At 39.6% G+C, this 22,091-nt stretch overlaps 1 protein-coding gene and 1 long non-coding RNA gene across 5 annotated transcripts in view; one reads left to right on the top strand and one right to left on the bottom strand.

Annotated features, from left to right (window-relative positions):
* Positions 1-15,217, bottom strand: part of LOC123784203 (uncharacterized) — a 32,113-nt gene extending 16,896 nt beyond the window's left edge. For all 4 annotated transcript variants that reach the window (XR_015724259.1, XR_015724261.1, XR_015724260.1 and 1 more), the window contains exon 1: positions 15,132-15,217. This is a non-coding gene — a long non-coding RNA (uncharacterized LOC123784203). The remainder of the gene's footprint in view (positions 1-15,131) is intronic.
* Positions 15,218-15,280: 63 nt separating this feature from the next.
* Positions 15,281-22,091, top strand: part of PAXBP1 (PAX3 and PAX7 binding protein 1) — a 33,588-nt gene continuing 26,777 nt past the window's right edge. The window contains exons 1-2 of the mRNA XM_045785523.2: positions 15,281-15,997; positions 17,475-17,603. Of these exons, the coding sequence (XP_045641479.1) occupies positions 15,508-15,997; positions 17,475-17,603 (619 nt within the window). The 5' untranslated portion in view covers positions 15,281-15,507. The remainder of the gene's footprint in view (positions 15,998-17,474; positions 17,604-22,091) is intronic.

The following is a 22,091-nucleotide window of genomic DNA, read 5'->3' as shown; positions in this document are numbered from 1 at the left end:
AACGCTATTGAAATGATACACTTAAGTTTAATCTGCATTGTTAACACTTTCTCCAGCACACTCAAGAAAACAACAAATCAAACCCTGGTATGTAGTGTTTTCCAATGTTAGTGGTGTAAATACTGACATCATAACCAATTTCAAGCTACCAAGAGAAGCCACTAAACGGAGTTGAGCAAAGATGCACAGTAGGATGTGATTAGATTAGATAGCATTTCTACCCATAGATGCAACAGGCACAAATAATCTCAAGAGCATAAATAATAGTAAAATACAGTAGAATAATGAAGAAGTGGTGAGTTTTGAGGATTATCTTTGTTTTTTTTAATATGCTCTCACCAGGGGGTGGGGGGAAGGGCAGAGGGAGAGGCAGAGAGAGAATCTTAAGCAGACTCCCTGCTGGGCATGGAGCCCACAACTGGGCTTGATCTCAGGACCCTGGGATCATGACCTGAGCTGAAATCAAGAGTTGGACTCCCAACGGACTGAGCCACCCAGACGCCCCCACTTGCAATACTGATGTTGCCTCATTGCCTCATTTTTCAGAGCTACAGGTGGGATTTTTAGGAAATGTGCCTTCCACTCCCATGCTGTAGCTCGCTCTTCAACATCTAGAGTCAGGATCCTAAAAGCCCTTAGATGGGAGATTGGGGGTGGGGGAGTGAGGAATCTAAGTCCTTAAGAGAAAAAAAAGTTAGGGATTAAAACTCTTGAGTGAACCTATGAAGGGCTCCTGAAAGGAAGGAACAACAAAAGAATCCAGAAAAGCTATTAACGGCATTTTTAAAAATTTAAATTCAATTAGACAACACACAGTACATCATTAGTTTTGATATTATGTTCAATGATTCATCAGTTGCGCATAACACCCAGTGCTCATCACATCACATGCCCTCCTTAACGCCCATCACCCAGTTACCCCATCCCCCCATCCCACCTCCCTTTCTACAACCCTCAGTTTGTTTCCCAGATATTAACAGCATTTTACACACCTTAAATTAAAAATGGGAGTTGGGCAATCAATTTCCATTTCCCAGAGTTGCTCACTAATAACTTCAGGCTCTTTTTCTCCAGAATCTACAGGAGGACATTTGTAAATCTAATCTGATTTGTTACATGAAAAATGACATGAAAACAAAAAGTTGTTTTATGCTGAGCCCTTTTTCTGTTCACATTTTTTTTTTAAGATTTTATTTATTTATTTGACAGAGATAGAGACAGCCAGCGAGAGAGGGAACACAAGCATGGGGAGTGGGAGAGGAAGAAGCAGGCTCATAGCAGAGGAGCCTGATGTGGGGCTCAATCCCATAACGCCGGGATCACGCCCTGAGCCGAAGGCAGACGCTTAACTGCTGTGCCACCTAGGCGCCCCTCTGTTCACATTTTTAATGCATTTTAAATTTAGCAGAGTCCGTAGTCACAACTCACGACTCAGAATGACACACAAGTGTCATCAGGCTACCTGATGTAGCCTCCAGGAAAGCCCGGGGGAGGGGGGGGGCTGGCTCTGCAGAGAGCACAGTGTATCACAAAGCCTCACCAATTTAAATGATACAGGCACATCACCACACGCACGAATAAATAAAGTGGTAAGAACAGCTCAAAAACAGATCCCCCATTTAAAAAAATCAGCACATGTTAAGAATAAAATCACAAGTCCATGGGAAAAGAAATTTAATAAATGGTATGCAGAGGGAAAAAAAGATTAAAAGGATACACACTAAAATATTAATGGTGCTGTATCTGGGTGATGATATTAAAACTGATTTTCATTTTCTCCTTCCTGAGTATCTTGATTTCCTAAACTTTTTTGAATAAACATACAATCGCTTTTGTAATAGGGAAAACCCAGTAACAGTATTTTTATATAAACAAATGCTGGAACAAGTGCTTAGGACTTAAAGCTACAGCCTGACCTCCTAACCAACATTGTAATGTTACGTTGGAAAATACTAAAATGAAACTACAAACAACTCTAAAATATGGGAAAGAAAAAGATTAACAACCTATTTAAAAACAGGGAAGTAAATAAACAGGCAATTCACATGAGATGACACTCAAATAGCCAATAACTGAATTAAAAATTACCTCTACTAAGAGAACTAATAACAATGCAATGGGACACTGATTTTTCATCTATTCAACTAGCAAAAAAAGCTACTTAATACCAAGTTTTGTCTCACTTATAGGTAAATAGATATTCTCATATAATGTTGGTGGGATAATAAACTGGCACAGCCACTTTTAAGTACAATTTAGGAATGTGTCTTAAAACACATACAAGCTAGAAGCCAATTCTACTTTGGATCTACCATAAGCACCTTCCCCCACAAATGCACATATGCCAACTAGTAGAAATTCATCTAGCCATTCACCTAGAAAAAATGCACTTTTTACAAATCACATTATACTTCAATAAAGAGTTTTAAAAAGAAAAGAATGAATAATATAACTAATAATCATGGGATTGTCATCCAGAATTGATGAATGGAAACATTTTGTCACGTTTATTTAACAAATTTTTAAGCACATGTTTATTTTAAACTTTTTTAAGCAAAAGATATAAAACAATATTAGTTTTAAGAACTGCAAATAAATTATGAATTTTACTTAGTAGGCTTGTTGTTGTTAGTAGTACTGGCACAATTCTGAAAATATTTTGTGTGTATTTTTTTTTAAAGATTTTATTTTTTTGAGAGAAAGAGAAAGAGAGAGATGGCACACCTGAGCAGGGGGGAGGGGCTGAGGGAGAGGGAGAAGCAGACTCCCCGCTGAGCAGGGAACTTGATCCCAGGACCTGGAGATCATGACCTGAGCCGAAGGCAGACACTTAACCGACTGAGCCACTCAGGTGCCCGTTTTGTGTGTATTATAGGGTTATGCAAAAGAGTCAATATATCGAAGGTTTTGGGGGACCCAGAGTTCTAACAGTAGGAAATATGAACTAAGGGGAGGAAAAGCAGCATCCTGGGTTTGGAACTAAAGGTATCACAAACTCATGATTTTTAAGACTCACATTACTTAGCTTTATCCACTGAGAGGCCCAAGAAGCAGTGACACCCTTGTGTGGCAAAGAACACACCAATACCTAAATTTTGGTTTCTCAAAACCATCCCCCATTAAGACAAACAAACAAACGACAAGAACAACAACAAAATAGGTCCTTGATGAAATGGCTGATTCCAGAGGATCAGGACAGCAAAAGTATAAGATGAGCCTGGAATATCTTATTGTGACAGAAAGTAAGAAAAGTTCAATAAGTTGATGGGAACATATCCAAAAAAATACAGGAGCCAGATTATAGGATTCCACCGGCCCTAAGAGGGACCATCTGAGCATCAGCATGGTCAATTACAGGAATGGTTTACAGCATATTGATTTGAAAAGATTCCGTGAGTCTGTACTATCACAAGAAAGAATACAGTGAGAAGGCACAACATTACCTATGTAGTATTCTTGTTAAATATGTTAAGCCTACATCTAATTCAAATCCAAATTAAGGCACGTTCTGCAAAAATAAAAATGGGAAAAAAGCCTCAAAAAGCTGGAATGAACTTTAAAAATATCAATGTCATGAAAACTGGATAAAAAAAAAAAAGCAAGCAAGAGAGTGATGGTGCTGTTCTAGAATAAAGGAGACTAACTAGCTATGACAACTGAATGTAATGCACAATATTTACTGGATCCCGGAATGGGGAAAAACAACAGCTATAAAAGGCAGGAGAAAATGGATGTCCCAGCTCAAGCAGAGAGAGTGCACCACGTTTTCCCCTTCTTTTTGTTCCAATCAGGCCCTCCACGAATTTGATGACGCCCACGCACACTGGGAAGGGTGATCTTATCTCTATGGGAGACACCCTCACAGACACACCCAGAAATAATGTTTTACCAGCAATCTGGGCATCCCTTAGCCTAGTCAAGCTGACACATAAAATTAACCATCACAGACAGAGAAGAAAAAAATGTATAGAATAAACATCTTGTTTATCCAGTGAAGACAAATTTCTTCCTCTTAATGATGGGAAAGGTCTAGTATAATGAAAAGGGTTGGTCCTCCCAGGAAATGTTTCATATTGGGGGATCAACACTGGTCTCTGCTGTTGACAGGTTGGGCACTAAACAGATCAGTTCTGGTGAGAGGCAGTACATGTTAATGAATCCATACAAAACCTTCATCCTTGACCCCATGGCTACTCTGTTCAAAAGGCCACTGTGTAAGCACTGGAGTAGCTAGAGAAAGAGGTAGACTGGTATCCATAGAATGAGTCATCTGATCCACCAGAATATTGAGAGCATCCTTTTTGATGGGGAGACTTTGTAGTATTTATATAAACACAAGAATCTCTCTACTTGTGCTTATTCTGAGTCTATTCATATCACTCAGCCCCACATCACCTTGTCTAATTCCTTCCAAGTTCCTGACCGTTCACCCCAGCCTTTCTTACTTTGGCCTTTTCAAGAGAATTAAACAATATAGAAAGTGATCTGAGTGACTATTTTCTTAATTCTCCTAAGATGGACCATACCTAGATGCATACAAGATAAGTTAATTCTAGATGCATAAAAGATAAGCTAACTTATTACATAAAATGGATGCCTTTAGGACATCAAGGCTAATTTTCTTGAGGAACCCCACTTGAAAGTGGAAATCAAGCCAAACCCTTAGTGAGTATATAATGAGTCAGAAGAGATCTGTTCTTCCGGGAAAGCTTTTCCCCGGCAAAGCAGGCACCCAGATGAACTGGAAGGATTTCCCTTCCTGGCTTCCTTCATGTTCACTCCTGACTGGGGCTATAATGCTACAAAGCCCACTGTAGGCGGTGCCAGCACATCCTGCAGAACCATATGTAAACAGGCTTGAATTTTTTCTTCCTTAATCAATTGGTCTTTGGGACTACCTCAAGAGACCATAAGTATGCTTCAAAGGACAGGTAGCAATGCATCAAGAGTACAAGAGGCAAAGCACAGGTGTCTTCAAGGCCTGCTAGCATCCAATCACTTATGTACTACTTCCATTAAATTTTAGATGGCTGTTTTGAATGCCCAACTTTATATTTTAGTAGATCAGACAACTTTAGTTCATCAGGGCAGCTAGACCACATGGTCACTTGGTAACGCACGGTTAGGCATTCAAGTGTCTATTTGGGCTTTAGGGCAAGCCAGGAGTAATTTCTCAAAGGAGACTACTTCTTTGCCATTTAGCTGAATTCAACTTCAATTCACTTCATTCAATTCAACTGCCTGGTCCATATTGGCATCCTTATCATGATAATTGTACATCCTTATCATGATAATAATTAAAGCCATAGGATTTAATTTAATCATCTAACAAGAGAGTTAAAAAAACAACAACAACAAAGCACTTGAATACTTAGTGATTACTTACAGGAGATTCCCTAAAGGGCTGGCAAGGTTAGTGAAAAAGGAAATAACATGAGCCTGGGGTGTTTTTGAAGCAGTGGTATTCTGTTAAATGTTTAATAACTAGCTCTACAGGAAAAAGAGATCTGATCTGAGGCATTTGCTGATTTCCATGGTGTAAAATACTCCTACCTTGGCCAATTTCAAGCTACAATGTGACATCACCGGACATGAAGTTGAGAAGAGATTGTATAATCAGCCCTTGTAGGCCCACATGAGTCGGCTCCAGCACACCACTGAGAGGACAGTGTTTCAAGCAGGAGAGTGGAGTCAGTTGGTTTGAAGGCTGTTGATAGGTCAAATGAGATGAACACAGAAGCATTCTCTGGATTTGCAAGAAATAAGTCATCTGATGGCCTTGAAAGAGGAGTGTTAGCAGAGTCATGGAGACAGAAGTCAGACTGAAGAGGTCTGAGGAATGAATGGAAGATGAGGACGTGCTGGCAGCGAGTAGAGACACATGTATGAAGTTCGGCTGTGAAGGAGACTAGAGAAAAGGAGCTGGAGCCAGATGTCCAAGCAAGTTCTAGGTTGGAACTTACTAAAGTAGGTGTGTGTGCTGATGGGAACCAGAAGACGGAGGGGATAGCCAATAGAGTGAAGTCCTTAAAGAAAGAGCATACAGTCTACATCTTGTTAGATTAATCTTAGATAGGAAGAAGGATTCTTTTTTGATTTACATGAGCATGAGTGAAGAGCTGAACTTTTCAGCAAAGAGTTATATAGTTATTAGTTGGGGACACATGAGGGCTTTGAGAAGAGATGACACACCAGTCTCATGGTATGGGAGAGGAAACTTACCAAGGACACAGATTAAAGATACTGGATAAATGTATTGATATCCCTCACACGCTGAAGGCTCTTTCATTTCCTTTGTCATGGTTTCATTGGGTAATGGGAGAAAAGACTGATAACTTTGTGGTCATTCTCACATCTTTAATGAAAATTCTACTTACCTCTTTAATATCTTTCCGGCTTCTTTTTGCTTACTGGTTTGTTAAGAGCCATGAGGCTCTTCTTAAGTCAGCTAGAAAGTACATTTTCTGTAGAATTTCGTATGTATTATTGCTGGGTTCCATATAACATCTTCTCATAATTAATTTGGCTCTTCCTTATCTCTGGTTATATCTAAAGTTGTAGGGTGTGTGTATTTAGTATTGCTTTTTAAAATCAGGCTTGGGCTTTTCTTTATAATTTCTTTATAATTCCTACATTTTGGTTTTTATAGTTTTCTAATTTATTGATTACAGTTTTCTCTTTGAATATTCCTACTCCCCACATTCTTTGTTTTGCTAGGGTTTTGTTTTGTTTTATCATTTCTGAGGTTGGATAATTTATTCCTATCACAACTTTTGTAATTACAAATGGTTTGAAGTTATACACTATTCTCTGAGTACACCTTTACAACAGTGTACCATATATTTTTATATGCAACTATCAGAATTTTTATTAATTTTTAGAGTTTTTAGATAACATATCATATTTTAGCTCTTCTTTGATTCAGAGATTCAGGTGGCTGCTCATTAATTCCCATGTAGTCAAGGCTTTTTAAAGAATTTAAATTAGGAAGGGTTGCTTGCCTTTTGAATTTGGTTTGTCATGTAACTTTTTCTCTGGTTGGAGAACGTGCCCTGTAAAATCACTATCCTGAAGAATTTGTTCAGGTTGTCTTTTTTTTTTTAATTGTAGCCAGGTTAATGATTGCTATTTATAAATGTTTTATAGATGAAACAGATGATTAGTCTCTGCAGAGTACATAATTCTACCAGTTTATCTATACACTTGAGTTCACGGATTACATTATTAAAATCTCATATACCTTTACATATGACTTGGCTACTTCGTTGTCTGACTCAGACAGAAAGGCATATTACAACAATGTATTACAAAGAAAAATCTTTCTTTGTGTCCATTTGAAGTCTGCACTGCTTTTAAGACAGAACCAGGAATGTTAGCTAGTCAGGAACAGATACAGAAATGTCTGCCTCAACTATGGCTCGAGTTTTGCTGGGTGAGTATAACAAAGGAAGAGGGGGGGAAAGAGTTGAAGTTGTGGCAAGGGGGTGACTATAATCTTGCCCTAAAAAATTCAACTTGGAAAAGAAGGGAAACAAAGGCAGGAGGAAGAGAATGGGCAGCGAACAGTGATAGGTTCATTGGACTGGAGGTAGAGTAGGCAGACTGGAAGGACAGAAGGGATACAGTTCTTGGAAGACACACAGTAACTCCCCAGTGACTTGGAGAAAGTCCAAGGTGCAATCATGGTAGCAAGCCAAAGTAGAGTGGTAGATATGATTATTAAAGGTGAGAGGAGTAGAGAACTAATTCTGAGTAGATTATGCACTGGAATGATGAAGCCACTAAGAATGAATGAATGAATGAATGTTCATAAAACAATTCTGGAAGGAAATGCATCAAAAATTAAGTATTAAGACTATATTTTCTTTCTTTTATTCTGCATTTCCTATATTTCTAAATAGACAGGTAGTACTTTTATAATCAGAGAACGGTTATTTGTAAAAGACCACTTAATTGAGGTGCCTGAGTGGCACAGTTGGTTAGGCATCTGACTCCTGGTTTCAGTTTGGGTCATGATCTCAGGGTCTTAAGATCCAGCCCAGTGTCAGGCTCTGTGCTCAGTACGGAGTCTGCTTGGGACTTTCTCTCCCTCCCCCTCTGCCCCTCCCCACAGCTCTCTTTCTAAATAAATAAATAAATAAATAAATAAATACATCTTTAAAATAAAATAAAATAAAACAAAAGTCCACTTAATTTTCAAGGAATTGGAAGCTTGACTTGGTTCTTCTCTAATGTAACTGTACTACAAGGTTAGTGTGTTTCTTACATACCTTGCTGCCCTCTAGTAACGCTCAATACCACAGAAGAAGGAAACATTGTCTTTTATACCTAGAAGAGATACTTATACCTCTGTTGTTTTTAATAATGTATCTTTTCATTTTTTCCTCAAGTAGGACAGGCAATAATGTATGAATGGTATTGAGTTAACACAAATGAGTTCTTTCAGAGAGGCTGCATTGCTATTTTTTGCTTTTGTATTGGTAATATAGTTCTTAGATGCATTCATAAAGTATCCACTATGAATGTAATATAAATATCATATCTGTACTATGACTGTAAATTACACTCTTTCACAGAGTAACACTAGAAATGCAAATAAAATATGGGGGTGCCTGGTTGGCTCAGTCAGAGGAGCATGGGATTCTTGATCTTGGGGCGGTGAGTTCATGCCCCATATTAGGTGTAGAGATTACTTTAAAAAAGTAAATGTAAAATACTGTACTGGATAAAATTATTTCAACTGCTTTTCATTTTACATGAAATATTTTAAGAAGAGTTTACTTAAGGAGTCATCCTGGAGCTAGTAATTGCAATCATCTTGAAGGAAAATGTTCTGCCTCAATCCTAGAATTCCTACATATTTACTGATGATAAAGATATTTAAATGGTCATTGGCACTGGGGAAGAAACGAATCAAATTTAAATTTCTATCATTTTATATTTGTGCTTCTTAAGATGTAGTACCCTATTGATTTCTTCATAATATTAACTGCAATTAGTAATTAATTTTTATGTATTTGTTATTATGTCTCCAGCACCTGACTACAGGTCTGGAAGGAGAAAGAACACATCTGCCTTATTCTTTCTGGTTTCCTATTGCCTCACACAATGCCTAGAACATAGCAGATGCTCAATAAGTTTTGCTGAATAAATGGATAATAATAGAATTACCTGGTCTAAATAGCAGATGCATTTTTAAAATACCAAATAAGCCCAATATTTCCATGCAAGGAAATAAAACATCGTTTACTTTTATCATGACACTCTAAATTTGGATGAAAAGAAATTTCACTCTTTTTGTTGAAGAAACTGTCATTTCAGAAAATGAAGGAATAGCTATTACAGTGGAACTGCCAAAACATTCTTAAAAGTTGAGTGTCTCTCTACCAAAAATTCTAATGTGGTAAAAAAAAAAATTAACTATTAAAAGACTGAATCTTTTAAAACTGGAGTCCATCAATAATAATGATTTGATAGAAAAGACTAAACTATATTTCAATAGAGTTTGAGAAAGAATTTAGAAATTTTCTAACATTTTTAATAGGATTGTTCACATGCTCTAGATGGAGGTTCTTGTTTCTCTGTACTTGTAATAACTACAGACTTGCAAGATAAAGAGCTTTCCTCACTTTTGCTTGTGACTTAAATGCCAATGAACATATCTGTATGGATATCTTAACAATAGTAAAAAAGAAAGAAAGAAAACTCATCTCTAAAAAACTATAGTAAAGCTGAAGAGTTATTAAGCTGTTAAACTTTTTTTTTAAAAAAGCACAATCCCTATCAAAATACCATCAGCATTTTTCACAGTGTTAGAACAAACAATTCTAAAATTTGTATGAAACCAGAAGAGACCCTGAGTAGGCGAAGTAACATTGAAAAAGAAAAGCAAAGCTGGAGGCATCACAATTCTGGACTTCAAGCTGTATTACAAAGCTGTAATCATCAAGACAGTATGGTACTGGCACAAAAACAGACACATAGATCAATGGAAAAGAACAGAGAACCCAGAAATGGACCCTCAACTCTATAGTCAACTAATCTTTGACAAAGCAGGGAGGAATATCCAATGTAATAATGAAGACAGTCTCTTCAACAAATGGTGCTGGGAAAATTAGACAGCCACATGCAGAAGAATGAAACTGGACCACTTTCTTACACCATACACAAAAATAAATTCAAAATGTATGAAAGACCTAAATGTGAATCCATCAAAATCCTAGAGGAGAACACAGGCAGCAACCTCTGACCTCAGCCATAGCAACTTCTTACTGGACATGTCTTCGGAGGCAAGGGAAATAAAAGCAAAAATGAACTATTGGGACTTCATCAAGACAAAAAGGTTCTGCACAGCAAAGGAAACAATCAACAAAACTAAAAGGGAACGTACAGAATGGGAGAAGATATTTGCAAATGACATAATGGATAAAGGGCTAGTATCTAAAATCTATAAAAAAACTTATCAAACTCAACAATGAAAAAACAAAAAATCCAATCAAGAAATGGGCAGAAGACATGAATAGACATTTCTCTAAAGAAGACATACAAATGGCTAACAGACATGAAAAAATGTTCAATATCACTCATCATCAGGGAAATACAAATGAAAACCCCAATGAGATACCACCTCACACCAGTCAAAATGACTAAAATGAACAACTCAGGAAATGACAGATGTTGGTGAGGATGCAGAGAAAGGGGAACCCTCTTACACTGTTGGTGGGAATGCAAGCTGGTGTAGCCACTCTAGAAAACAGTACGGAGGTTCCTCAGAAAGTTAAAAATAGAGCTACCCTACGACCCAGCAAATGCGCTACTGGGTATTTACCCCAAAGATACAAACATAGTGATTCGAAGGGGACACATGTACCCCAGTGTTTACAGCAGCAATGTGCACAATAGTCAAACTATGGAAAGAGCCCCGATGTCCATCAACTGATGAATGGATAAGAAGGTATGGTATATGTATACAATGGAATATTACTCAGCCATCAGAAAGAATGAAATGTTGCCATTTGCAAAAGTGTGAATGGAACTACAGGGTATTATGCTAAGCGAAATAAGTCAGTCAAAGACAAATACCATATGATTTCATTCATACGTGGAATTTAAGAAATGAAACTGATGAACATAGGGGAAGGGAAGGAAAAATAAAATAAGAAGAAAACAGAGAGGGAGGCAAACCTTAGTCTAAGAGACTCTTAACTATAGGAAACAAAACTGAGGGTTGCTGGAGGGGAGGTGGGTGGGGGGATAACTGGGTGATGGGCACTAAGGAAGGCACTTGATATAACGAGCACTGGGTATTATATGCAACTGATGAATCACTAAATTCTACCCTTGAAACTAATACTACACTATATGTGACCCAAATTGAATTTAAATAATCTTGAAAGAAAAAAAACCAAAATTGTATAAATTGCACAGATAAAATTAACATTACTACAAAATTAAAATAAGTATTGGTTATTCTGTTAGAATTTTTTGGTCCTAATGTTCTTTTCTTCTAACTAATGGAAACAAACGTTAAGTATTTTAAGCAAACACACGCAAACAATAAACATCCTCAACAGCAACAAAACCAAAAAGAAATTTACTCTAAGGATTCTGGGGGCATTTCAGGGAGCCCACAGACAGGAGTGCAGTCCTGCTTCAAGAAGCATTGAGAACAAGACCCAGGAAAGGCACAAGAAGCCCACATGCTATTTTGCCTTCTGCTTTTTAGCACATCTGCTACATTCTTCTCTTCTGCTACACAGACTAGTTTTCTCAGCTTTTGAATTGACATGGTAATTTATGGCTTCCCTTGGGCTTTTGAGTTCATTGCAATTCCAGCCATGAGCAGGGACTCATTGTCTTAGTTTCAAGTGCAAAATCTTGGGAGAATCTGATTGGCTCACGTTGGATCAGGTGCCCATCTTTGCCTAGTCAGGACTGTGTAACCAGGCTTCCAGCCATCATTGGGTGAGGAGTGCCTTTCTCCCTATTGGAGGCAGTTCCCAAAGGTCAAGGAGGAACTATCTATTACTGCTTTAAGAACTCATCTACCCAGGAAATTATAACAAATGTATTGCAATCTTGTTTTGAGAATAAAGGGATGTAAGCTGTAGAAAATGTAATTTATATTAACATAGGATGAAATACTTATCACTAATTAAATAAACAGATAATGTGCAGTACCATTCAGTCAACAAATATTTATTACCTATTGTGTATGAGGTGCTATTATAGCTGCTGCAAAGATAGTGGTGAACAAAACACAAAATCTCTTCTCCTGTGAAGCTTACATTTTACTATAAGTTAATGCAGAACAGCATTCAGCAAGGCAAGCTCTAAAGATATTTAAATAATTAAATTATTTTTCCAGAATAGAATTATAGAGTTACAGTTTTAGAAAGAAAAGAAAAATTCCTAGATCAGGGATTCCTAGACTATGAGATTCCACCTGCCAAATAAAATTTTTAGGACAACCCCTTCGGGTCTCCTCCCTCCTTGGGAGTTTTGTACTATCACTTTGCTATAGCTCAATAAACCCTGCTTAAAAAAATAAAATAAAATAAAATTTTTAGATAAAATAAAAAATTTAGGAGGATTCATGGCATTTACTTTTTATTTTGCCAAATAATTATGCAAAAACAAAACACACTATCCTATGCCATCATCACTGTTTCATAGAAGGAGATTTTAGTATCTTAACATGGAAAGAGAAAGACAATCTCAGAATAAAGGAACATTTTTTTCCCCAAGAAAGGACATCTGGCTACTCTACGCAGACAGACTGTTCTCACTCTTCTCATTTGGCAGCTGACTAGGGAAAACTTTTCACAGGTCCACAGACTTGCATTTCGTAACCATTGTTCTAAACTATGGAGTCTAATACTGAGTCAGCAAACAAAACCAAACTGGTTTGCCTATTTTATCTGAATTTATGGATCAATTAATCCATGCAAAGTCACAATACGGTGGGGAAAAAAAAACCAATCAGAATTACTGCCTGGAAAAACGACTTTTTAAGAAGAACTGAACTAACTTATTGATTCAAACAAAATGACTGATATTAACAGTTTTATGTAAGCTGTCTCTGTTTTCCCTGAATACTAACGATCTTCCAATATGAAATGGTGATCACATACTATATGCAATACACAAATTAGTCTGTTTAATACTCAAAGCACAGAAGCATTTATAAAATCATCAGTTTGGATAATATACTGGCTGACCGGCAACCAAAGCAGCTACTCATGTTTGGGGATTTAATTTCACAAGATCTATAACCTCTAATAAAAAGACCTTTGGCTTGCTTGTGCAGCAAAAATAACTTTCAAGTGTTTAACTTTGCCCTTTAATTACCTGAATAGGTACACTGTCAAAGTTATAAAGACATTCGTTGTCTATTACTATCTTGGCTCATGTTAAAATGACAATTGTCCTCCCTTCTATCCATATACAGCCACCATTTTTACAGTGGAAGATCTTTTTGAAATTTTAAGCCAAGATATTAACATATTCTGTTCTGGGACCTATGTTTGTTACCTCTAACCCTAATCATATTACTGCAAAATCTGTCTCTTGGCTCAGGTGTCTGCAGGCTGATCAGGCACAATTTGAATCTTCTGTGATGGGAACTGGAGTTCAATTTCACCAATGAAACAGTCTGTTGGAATCAGAACTTAAATGGATGCTGAGCAGCCAAAATATAAGAACTTAGTGTAATGAGAGCAGAATGGGAGTGAGATATTACTAATTTTTCCTATTAACTGGAAGAAAATGTTACAGAGGATGTTCTTTGCCTAGACCATCTTTTCAGTTTCCAGACGTGGGTCCTGGCTGGGCAGATCTCAAATCCAAACAAAGAAAACCAGAGAAAATAAGGTGGATGTGTATGACATAGAAATTCTTGGTGGGGGGCACCTGGGTGGCACAGCGGTTAAAGCGTCTGCCTTCGGCTCAGGGCGTGATCCCGGCGTTCCAGGATCGAGCCCCACGTCAGGCTCCTCCTCTATGAGCCTGCTTCTTCCTCTCCCACTCCCCCTGCTTGTGTTCCCTCTCTCGCTGGCTGTCTCTATCTCTGTCAAATAAATAAATAAAATCTTTAAAAAAAAAAAAAAAAAGAAATTCTTGGTGGGCTTGGGATTTTCTGTTTCAACTTGGAACTTAATTCTTAAGTGCAATTTTGACAGGGCAGTGTAGTCAAAAAGGCACTCTTATACTTGCTGATAAGAGTACACATTAGCACAGATTCTATAAGGAGCGATTTAGAATTAGCAAAATTACAAACGCACACATTGATTGGGATCTAGTGGTTCCAATTCTGTTTCATTCTCCAGATGTGACCAAAGGTTTTCATTGTGGCATTGAATATTATAGCAAGATAGGAAATAACCTTAATATCAGTTTTTATGGGGCTGGTTTGATAATTATAGTACATTCCAACAATAGATCGGTATGCATCTGGGTAAAAGGAAAGCCAACACTTTATGTACGGTCACAAACCAAACTCCAATTTATGTTAAACTAAAAACACAGTTTACATACTGTGTAAAAAAGATAATTCATAAAGATACACTTATGTGCTTTCATGTTCAGAGTATCTCAGGGGGATCATGAGAATTTTAACTGCTGCCGAAATGGAAAGCTTCCGGTGATGGGTGCGCTCTTTTCATTGTAAGAATGCCCTTTGTAACCTTTTGAATTTTGAGACATGCAAACGAATTCACATATACACGCACACGTGAAGGAAAAGGCCTCAAGTCTGGTGATACGATGGACAAGCCTGTGAGTTCAACCTCACAGCCCAGTACCCCAATGGGGCTTTGCCAGTTAAGACCGCCTCTGTGAGGCAAGGCTGAAATGTGTCACAACCATCCCCACTCGTGCAAGCCGATTTTCCTTCCGTTTCTGAAATTAGGTATGTTTCAGAACTGCTCGCAAACTTGGCATTCTTTCTAAAACGCTAAAACACTTTTGCTTTCGGGGTAACAGAGAAAGGGGCTAAAATACCAGGCCAGGTAACAATTTATGATAAACGAAATCCAATGCTTTCGAAAGTACTTTGTAGCTACAAAGCTGTAGAAATACGAAGTGTGACTCAACAGAGTTAGTAATAATTACCATATCACAACTCAACTTACAGTTTGGGGAGACTATCCACCATGGGACCCTACTTTTGCCTCACGAAACTTGGTTTCTCTTTCTGGCTCCTCCCCTCCCCTTCCCTCTCCTCCTCCTCCTCCTCCCTTTGCCCCTCCCGGAGCTTGGCGGGAGGTTTCCTCGCGTGACTGACTACTCTGCGTAAGTGCGGAAGACGCACTGCAGCACCGTAGGCTGCGGGACGACCGAGCTTACTCTGTCCTCTCGTCTCTATGATCCCATTTGTGACCCGTCGGATAGCACCAGAGTCCCAGAGTTCCGTGCCAACGGTCCTCCACGCCGACAGAGGACAGCGCAAAAAGCTGACGTTCTCGCGAGAAGCGCGGAGATCTCTCCACGTAGTGAAGGTGCGAGCGCATGCGCGCTCGGTGGTGCGCGGTAGACGGAGGGAAGACGGGACCCGGCTGGAACCTCGGAGTGCGCGCGTGCGCTATCGCGAGCTTGCCGCTGCCGGGGCCGCCGTGTGGGAGCGGGTGTGAGACTGCCGTGCGAGCCGCGGGAATGTTCCGAAAGGCCCGGCGAGTGAACGTGCGCAAGCGGAATGACTCGGAGGAGGAGGAGCGAGAGCGCGATGAGGAGCAGGAGCCGCCACCGTTGCTGCCGCCGCCGGGCACCGGCGAAGAACCGGGCTCTGGCGGCGGCGGCGACAGGGCCCCTGGGGGGGAGTCGCTGCAGGGCCCGGGGCTTCCGCCGCCTTCCGCGCTGACCTCGGGCTCCGGGGCTGAGGCCGGGGGCTGCTTCCCGGGCGGCGCGGAGCCCGGCAATGGGCTGAAGCCGCGCAAGAGGCCGCGAGAGAACAAAGAGGTGCCCCGGGCCAGCCTGCTCAGCTTCCAGGACGAGGAGGAAGGTAACTGCCGCGCTTTGGACCTCAGACCCCAGCATCCCTACCCTGGGCCCCCACTTTTAGTCCCCGCATTCCCTGGACGCCCAGCCCCCGCAGCCCGGAACGGAGCCCCTTAGCGCCCGACCTGCTGCACATCTTTCCCCGCCTCCGGCCTTCTGCTCCCGGCGGAGAACGCGTTCCCGCGCCGCCACCAGCCTTTTCTTAACAACCGCCTCCTCCTCACCGTCCTCCTGTGCATTTCCTGCTCTGAGGGGAAGGAGCTCAGATCCGTCATTCTGAGTTTATCAAGTGGAAGTTCAGTGTCCCTTGTCCTGCTTTTTTCCTGCCGGGTGTGTTTCAGGGTGAACTTGGATTGGGTCCCCTCTCTGCTCTTGGCACGGTCTCTCAGTCCGCTGCAGGTCACCGTGCCCACGCCTCTTGGGGGATCTGTCCAGACATCCTTGACCAGGAAGGCTGGGTTTGTAAAGAGGAATCCTAAATCTGGAAACAGAATCCCGGGAGTTGAAGCTCTGGTTCTGAGTGACCTTGGGCCAGTCCCCAGCAAACGCCGAAGCTCAGTTTCCCCATGAAAATAAGTAAATAAGTAGGGGTACAGATATACCCTGCGAGGCTTTTCTCGCATTGATTTTTGGACAATGGAGAGAGACGGTGTAATAATAATTGAAGGCATTTTATCCAATCCGGTGTGAGAGGCCAAGCAGCAGGGGATTTAGATTTCTGATCATTTATGAGCCTTAAATCTAAGTTCCCGACCAGTTGCGTGTGTGCTTATGTAACCCAGTTAAGTGCAAGTTATGAAAAAAGAGACTTTTGGGTATCTCACTTGCATATTGATGCGAGATGCTCTCATCCTTCCAGGAAGGTGGGCAGGTTTTTTTTGGCCTTTCTGTTATTATTTTGTTCGAGACGACCACAGCCAGATTTTTTTTTTTTTTTAATGATGATGCAGAAACTATTTGATAAAGTGTTTGCATTTGACTTTAAAATTTTCGAATCAAAGACCATGGATACATACCAAAACTTATTTTTGAAAAGTGCTTTGTTCTTAGGTTGGTCTTGAAATAATATATGTCAGTTCGTGATGGTTGTAGATTTACTCAGACTTGACAGCTCTCTTACCCAGCATCTTTTGACTTTGGATATTTTTTTTCTGGTAATAAAGTAATTTAATTAAGTGCTTTTTCGGTGATTTTGTTTTCCTCCTGAGGAAGACAATAGGACATATGAAAATTTTGTGTAGTCGCAAGTGTTAAACCTTTTAAAAAGTCTCAAATTTGCATTATGCGAGGTTAATTTATGACGTTGACTTCAGCTTGCAGAGTCTATGACAGATTTGGAATAACTTCAAATTATGTAATGCTTGGGGTGTATGAGTATCTATTTGGATGAATGCAAAAAGCATCTAAGACCATGTGAAAGTTAGAAGGGAAGATATTGTCTGAAATGGTTGCTACAGACTTCATTTAATTTCTTTTCTAAGAAAATGAAGAGGTTTTCAAAGTGAAGAAATCAAGTTACAGCAAAAAGATAGTAAAATTACTTAAGAAAGAATATAAAGAAGATCTTGAAAAATCGAAGATTAAAACAGAACTCAACTCATCAGCAGACAGTAAGTAGCAAACTAATAGGATTCTTTAGAAACAAAATGAAAGCTCTTTCTCACAGGGATTGATTGAATGGATTTGCCGTATATATAATGAACTTGTTCAGTTGACTCTGTTGTTGTCAAAGGTCCAAACTGAATATTGATACAGTTCTGTTATTTAATTCTAACAGTTGCACAGTAAATGCGTTTTTTTGTTTTGTTTTTTTTAATTTGTCAGAGAGAGAGAGGGTGAGCACAGCAGGGGAAGCAGCAGGCAGAGGGAGAGGCAGGGAGCCCAATGGAGGACTTGATCCCACCTGAGCTGAAGGCAGACGCTTAACCGACTGAGCCACCCAGGCATCCCAGTAAATGCATTTTTTAAAAAGACAGAATCCTTGCCACTGGAATGTTTCTGCTGTAGCACCTGAATCCTCCCCCAATTTTCCTGCTAGTGTTCAGACTGCTGTTAATCAGACAGAGGAAGTTTCCCACTTAAGCCCGAGACATGGGTTTATTCCTGTTTGAGATAGCACTATGTAAATTCCTGTACTTGTATTTTATAGAGACAGGTGTTCAGTTTCTTTGGAGGTATTTCCACAGTTGATTTACTTCTTGCAGAACTTTTAGGAACACCTGGTTTTAATGTTTGTTAATAATACATTTTTATTCGGCAGTCCTATCAGATACATGGGTGAAGACTCCTCAATGTGAGGCCCCTGCCTACGTTGTACAGACAGCTCTCAACACCCTTTCATAACTGAATCTTAACAATTTTAAGAAGTTACTTGTCTTGGAGGAAAGTGGATCCATTATAATATGCTGTGGTCTGAGTTATTCTCATGCAAATGCCTTAGGGAAATCTTTTTGTTCTATGGAATTAAGGATAAAATTGTTATTTCACGGGTTCTCAGCCACAGGCTTAATGTGAAAAAGTATGTCATTATATCTCAAATTTACAGTCTAATTTTGGAGACAGCATGACTTAAATGTATAATTGGACCCGGTGTTTGGCAAAATGTCCAATGAGTAGTTTAAGGGGGAGCCACATTTTTTTTTTTAGAGGCAGAAGGAATGCTTCATATATAAAGTGGAATATGAAGCTGGATTTTTGATAATTTAAATTCCAAAAGATGGGAGAGAGAAGATAGGGATGTATTATCAAAGATTAAAGTGACTAAGGCAAGAGCAAGTACATCTGTCAGGTCACAGTGGATGATTTATAGAGGAAGTAGAGGTTTAGGGTGAAAGGTACATTGTTGACAGATTGTGAAGGATGTTTAGTATCCACTAAGGGGTTTAGAGTTGCTGTGTTGGGTGGCTTGCCAAGATGGTGACATGATAAATGCCTTTTGAAACCTTAACCTGGTATTAGCATGCAGAATGGATTGGCACAAGGAGAGGTTGGAGGCCTAAGACACTTTAAAATCAAGGGCCAGCTTTGATCCATTAATAGTGAGTTTAAAACGGTCTTAGTTGAGTGAGACTGAGGCTTTTCCCGAGTCAGTGGGAAATTGTGGATAAGTTAAAAATGTTTGCTGTGGGTGTGGGAGAAGAAATAGAAAGAAAGGATTATTTGAAAAACATTCCAAGGGAAAAATTGGTAGGCTTGATATATGCTTTAGCTATTGGATTTAAAAGAAACAGTCAGATTTGAACTTTTGTGACTTGGTGACTGAGAGAACAATTCTGTATTATATACAGAAATAGGGAAGGCAGGTGGGAGGAGGAGTATTTTTAGGGGAACCAGTTATTTTGGAGTCTAGGAAACTGCTTTTTTCCCCAAATCTTTTGAGAACAACTGTGTGCAATGTGAGAGTGCAAGAAAGCTCAGGAGAAGTGAGAAAGGACCATTTAGAAATTGAAGCAAGTCTGGGATTTATGAGGTCTTCTTCTGTGACCTGTCTTCCTGCTTTCACATAACTGATATTGCACTTGCCAGGTAATTTAGTGACTGTTCTCCCTAAAGGTAGGGCCTCTGTATTATAGATTGTCATCTTTACCCCTGAAATGATGGCGCTGTGGAGCTTTTTCATTAATCAGCTGACAATCCCGAACTCTTCCCGCCTCCTTAGATAAGCAGAGGTGCATTAATCTGAAAATTAAGGTACTTTTGAGTTAGAAAGCCCATTTTTTGTGGTATTCCTAAAATAATGAGTTTGCTTTTAAACTTGAATGTGAGTGGAAATAGCCAGTGAACAGTTGGAGATGTAGATTTAGGTATGGTGCTTATCGAGGTGTTTATTAAAACCAGAAGTAAATGGAATTGATGAGGGAGCAGCAAGAAGGACCTAAAGTTCCTGAGGACCAAAGACTTCTACCTTTACTAAGTGTACACATAGAGAAGAGGATTTACTAAATAAAATTGTAAAGGCCAAAGATGAGAGAGGAAAAATTTTAAGATGACAGTGCTCATTTGTATGATAAAGTACCAGAAAGGTCAGGAAAAGAAAGGATCAAGGAGAGGCCGTTGGCAGGGTTGCTGTTGTTTTCTTTCTGGAGGAGGATGTCTGGAAGAAGAGACAAGTCCACTAGCCAAGCTCTGACTGTTTGGATGAAGGAACATCTTTTGCTAAATTGCTCACTGATACTGTATGATTTCATTGTAGCTGCAGCCATTGGGTTAGTTGGTATGGGAGCTTGGACTAAGAGAAATCAGAAGTCCATTTGCCCAGGTTGAGGCACAAGTTGGTGATGAAGTAGAAGGCAGCAGGTCCACACTGCTTTCCAGAAGTTTGTCAGAGAAGTAGAGAACAGTAACTAGAGGGACCGTTGGGATCAAGAAGTTTTTCCAATAAGGAGAAACCTGTGTTTGTAAACAGAAGAAAGCCAAGGGAGAGCCTGATCAAGTTCAAGTTAAAGAGAATGTTCATGAGAACAAGTTTCCTGATGTGGTGGTAGAAGAAATTGAGGGTACAAAAGGAGCCTAGAGAAAGGTTATTTAGTATCTCTTTTTACAAAGACATCTGGAAGGATAATATATGTCCACTAACAAAACTTCAGCTGTTACCATGTTGTGCGCTTGTATGTGTTCAGTCATAAAATGTATTTGCTCAGTCTTTTAAAATCTGCAGAAATCATTATCTGAACATATCTGACCTTTCAAAGTTCTCTTAAAAGCCATTGATTTAGCGTGGGTTTAGAGTAGAAGGAAATGGGTAGTTTTTGACTCCCATCTAACCGTATCCATCTGATGAGGTGAATTTTTAAATCTCAATAGCATCAGAATGCACTTCAGAAGGAAGGTTGTGGCTAATGAGGTAGGATGGTAGATGAGAAAACAAAAGAGCCTAAGATAAAATGACCTAAATCTTAGTAAAGTTAAAAGTGCATGTGTGGGGGGTGGTATTATCCCTGGGATTCCTATTGAGGGTAATGGAATATGGTTTGAGAAGAATAATCTTTGAAACACTTTTCGGGAGGGGAACATGCTGGGGAAACTGAAGAATATCATATTTAGAATAAACTTTAACTATTTCAGTATATTCATTGTGCCTGTTGTATGCCAGGTTCAGTGCTCAAGGTGAAAAACACTTTGATTTTCTCATTTTTTGCCTGGGACTAATGGTGCCGTAGGATTATTTAGTTAGAAGGAATGGAAAGCTCTGTAAAGATACAGTGGTGCCCCTGGAACGCGGTGGCAGGAAAGCGGTGTTGCAACTAACTGGTCTTACAAATGGCCTCAGAAGGGAGCTCTCTTTCTGTCCATATGGCAGAATATGGCACTCTACAGCTTCCTTCCGTGTTTACATGTGGTGGTGTTTAGTGCCACCTGGTCTCTGACTTGTCTTGCTGTCTCAGTTCCAGATTTCCGGGAAGAGAATCAGGTTGTCTCTGCTTTCGTCACAAGTCCACTCTTGAGAGGCGCCTGGGTGGCTCAGTCATTAAGCTTCTGCCTTCGGCTCAGGGCATGATCCCGGTGTTCTGGGATCGAGCCCCGCATCAGGCTCTTCTGCTGGGAGCCTGCTTCATCCTCTCCCACTTCCCCTGCTTGTGTTCCCTCTCTCGCTGGCTGTCTCTCTCTCTCTCTCTGTCAAATAAATAAATAAATAAAATCTTTAAAAAACAAAACAAAAAACAAATCCACTCTTGAACATTCAGTCATGGCATTGGGGTCACAGTTGCGTTGTATAAATGTGACTTTTGGGTCTTACCCCTTTAGGTGATGGATGACAAATGGTTATGAACCAAGAAGGTAATCCTGAAACATTCATTACGGAGAGATTTATGTGGTCCATAAACACTGATCTTGATAGAAAACTGCCTCACAGGGGCCAAGAGTTTAATGAAATGCTGATATAAAATGAAATAATGCTTCAAAGAAGTATGAACAGTTACCAGTGGGCGTTTAGAGGAAGAAGCAGTTAATTTTGATAAATTTAGTAAAATTTTGATAAAATGAACTCAAAGTGGAATTGAGCAGAGCCTCCAGTGCACCCCTGTGACTCCTATATTACTCTTACTTCCCAATTAATGCCTATTGTATTTCATTTTCATATGTTCGTGGTTTGAGTT

Source organism: Ursus americanus, chromosome 4 (genome assembly GCF_024610735.1).
Source record: "Ursus americanus isolate L20-20 chromosome 4, mUrsAme1.1.p, whole genome shotgun sequence".
Classification (NCBI taxonomy): Eukaryota; Metazoa; Chordata; class Mammalia; order Carnivora; family Ursidae; genus Ursus; species Ursus americanus.
Note: the sequence above shows the minus strand (reverse complement) of the source record. Positions and strands in the feature narration are given on the sequence as shown.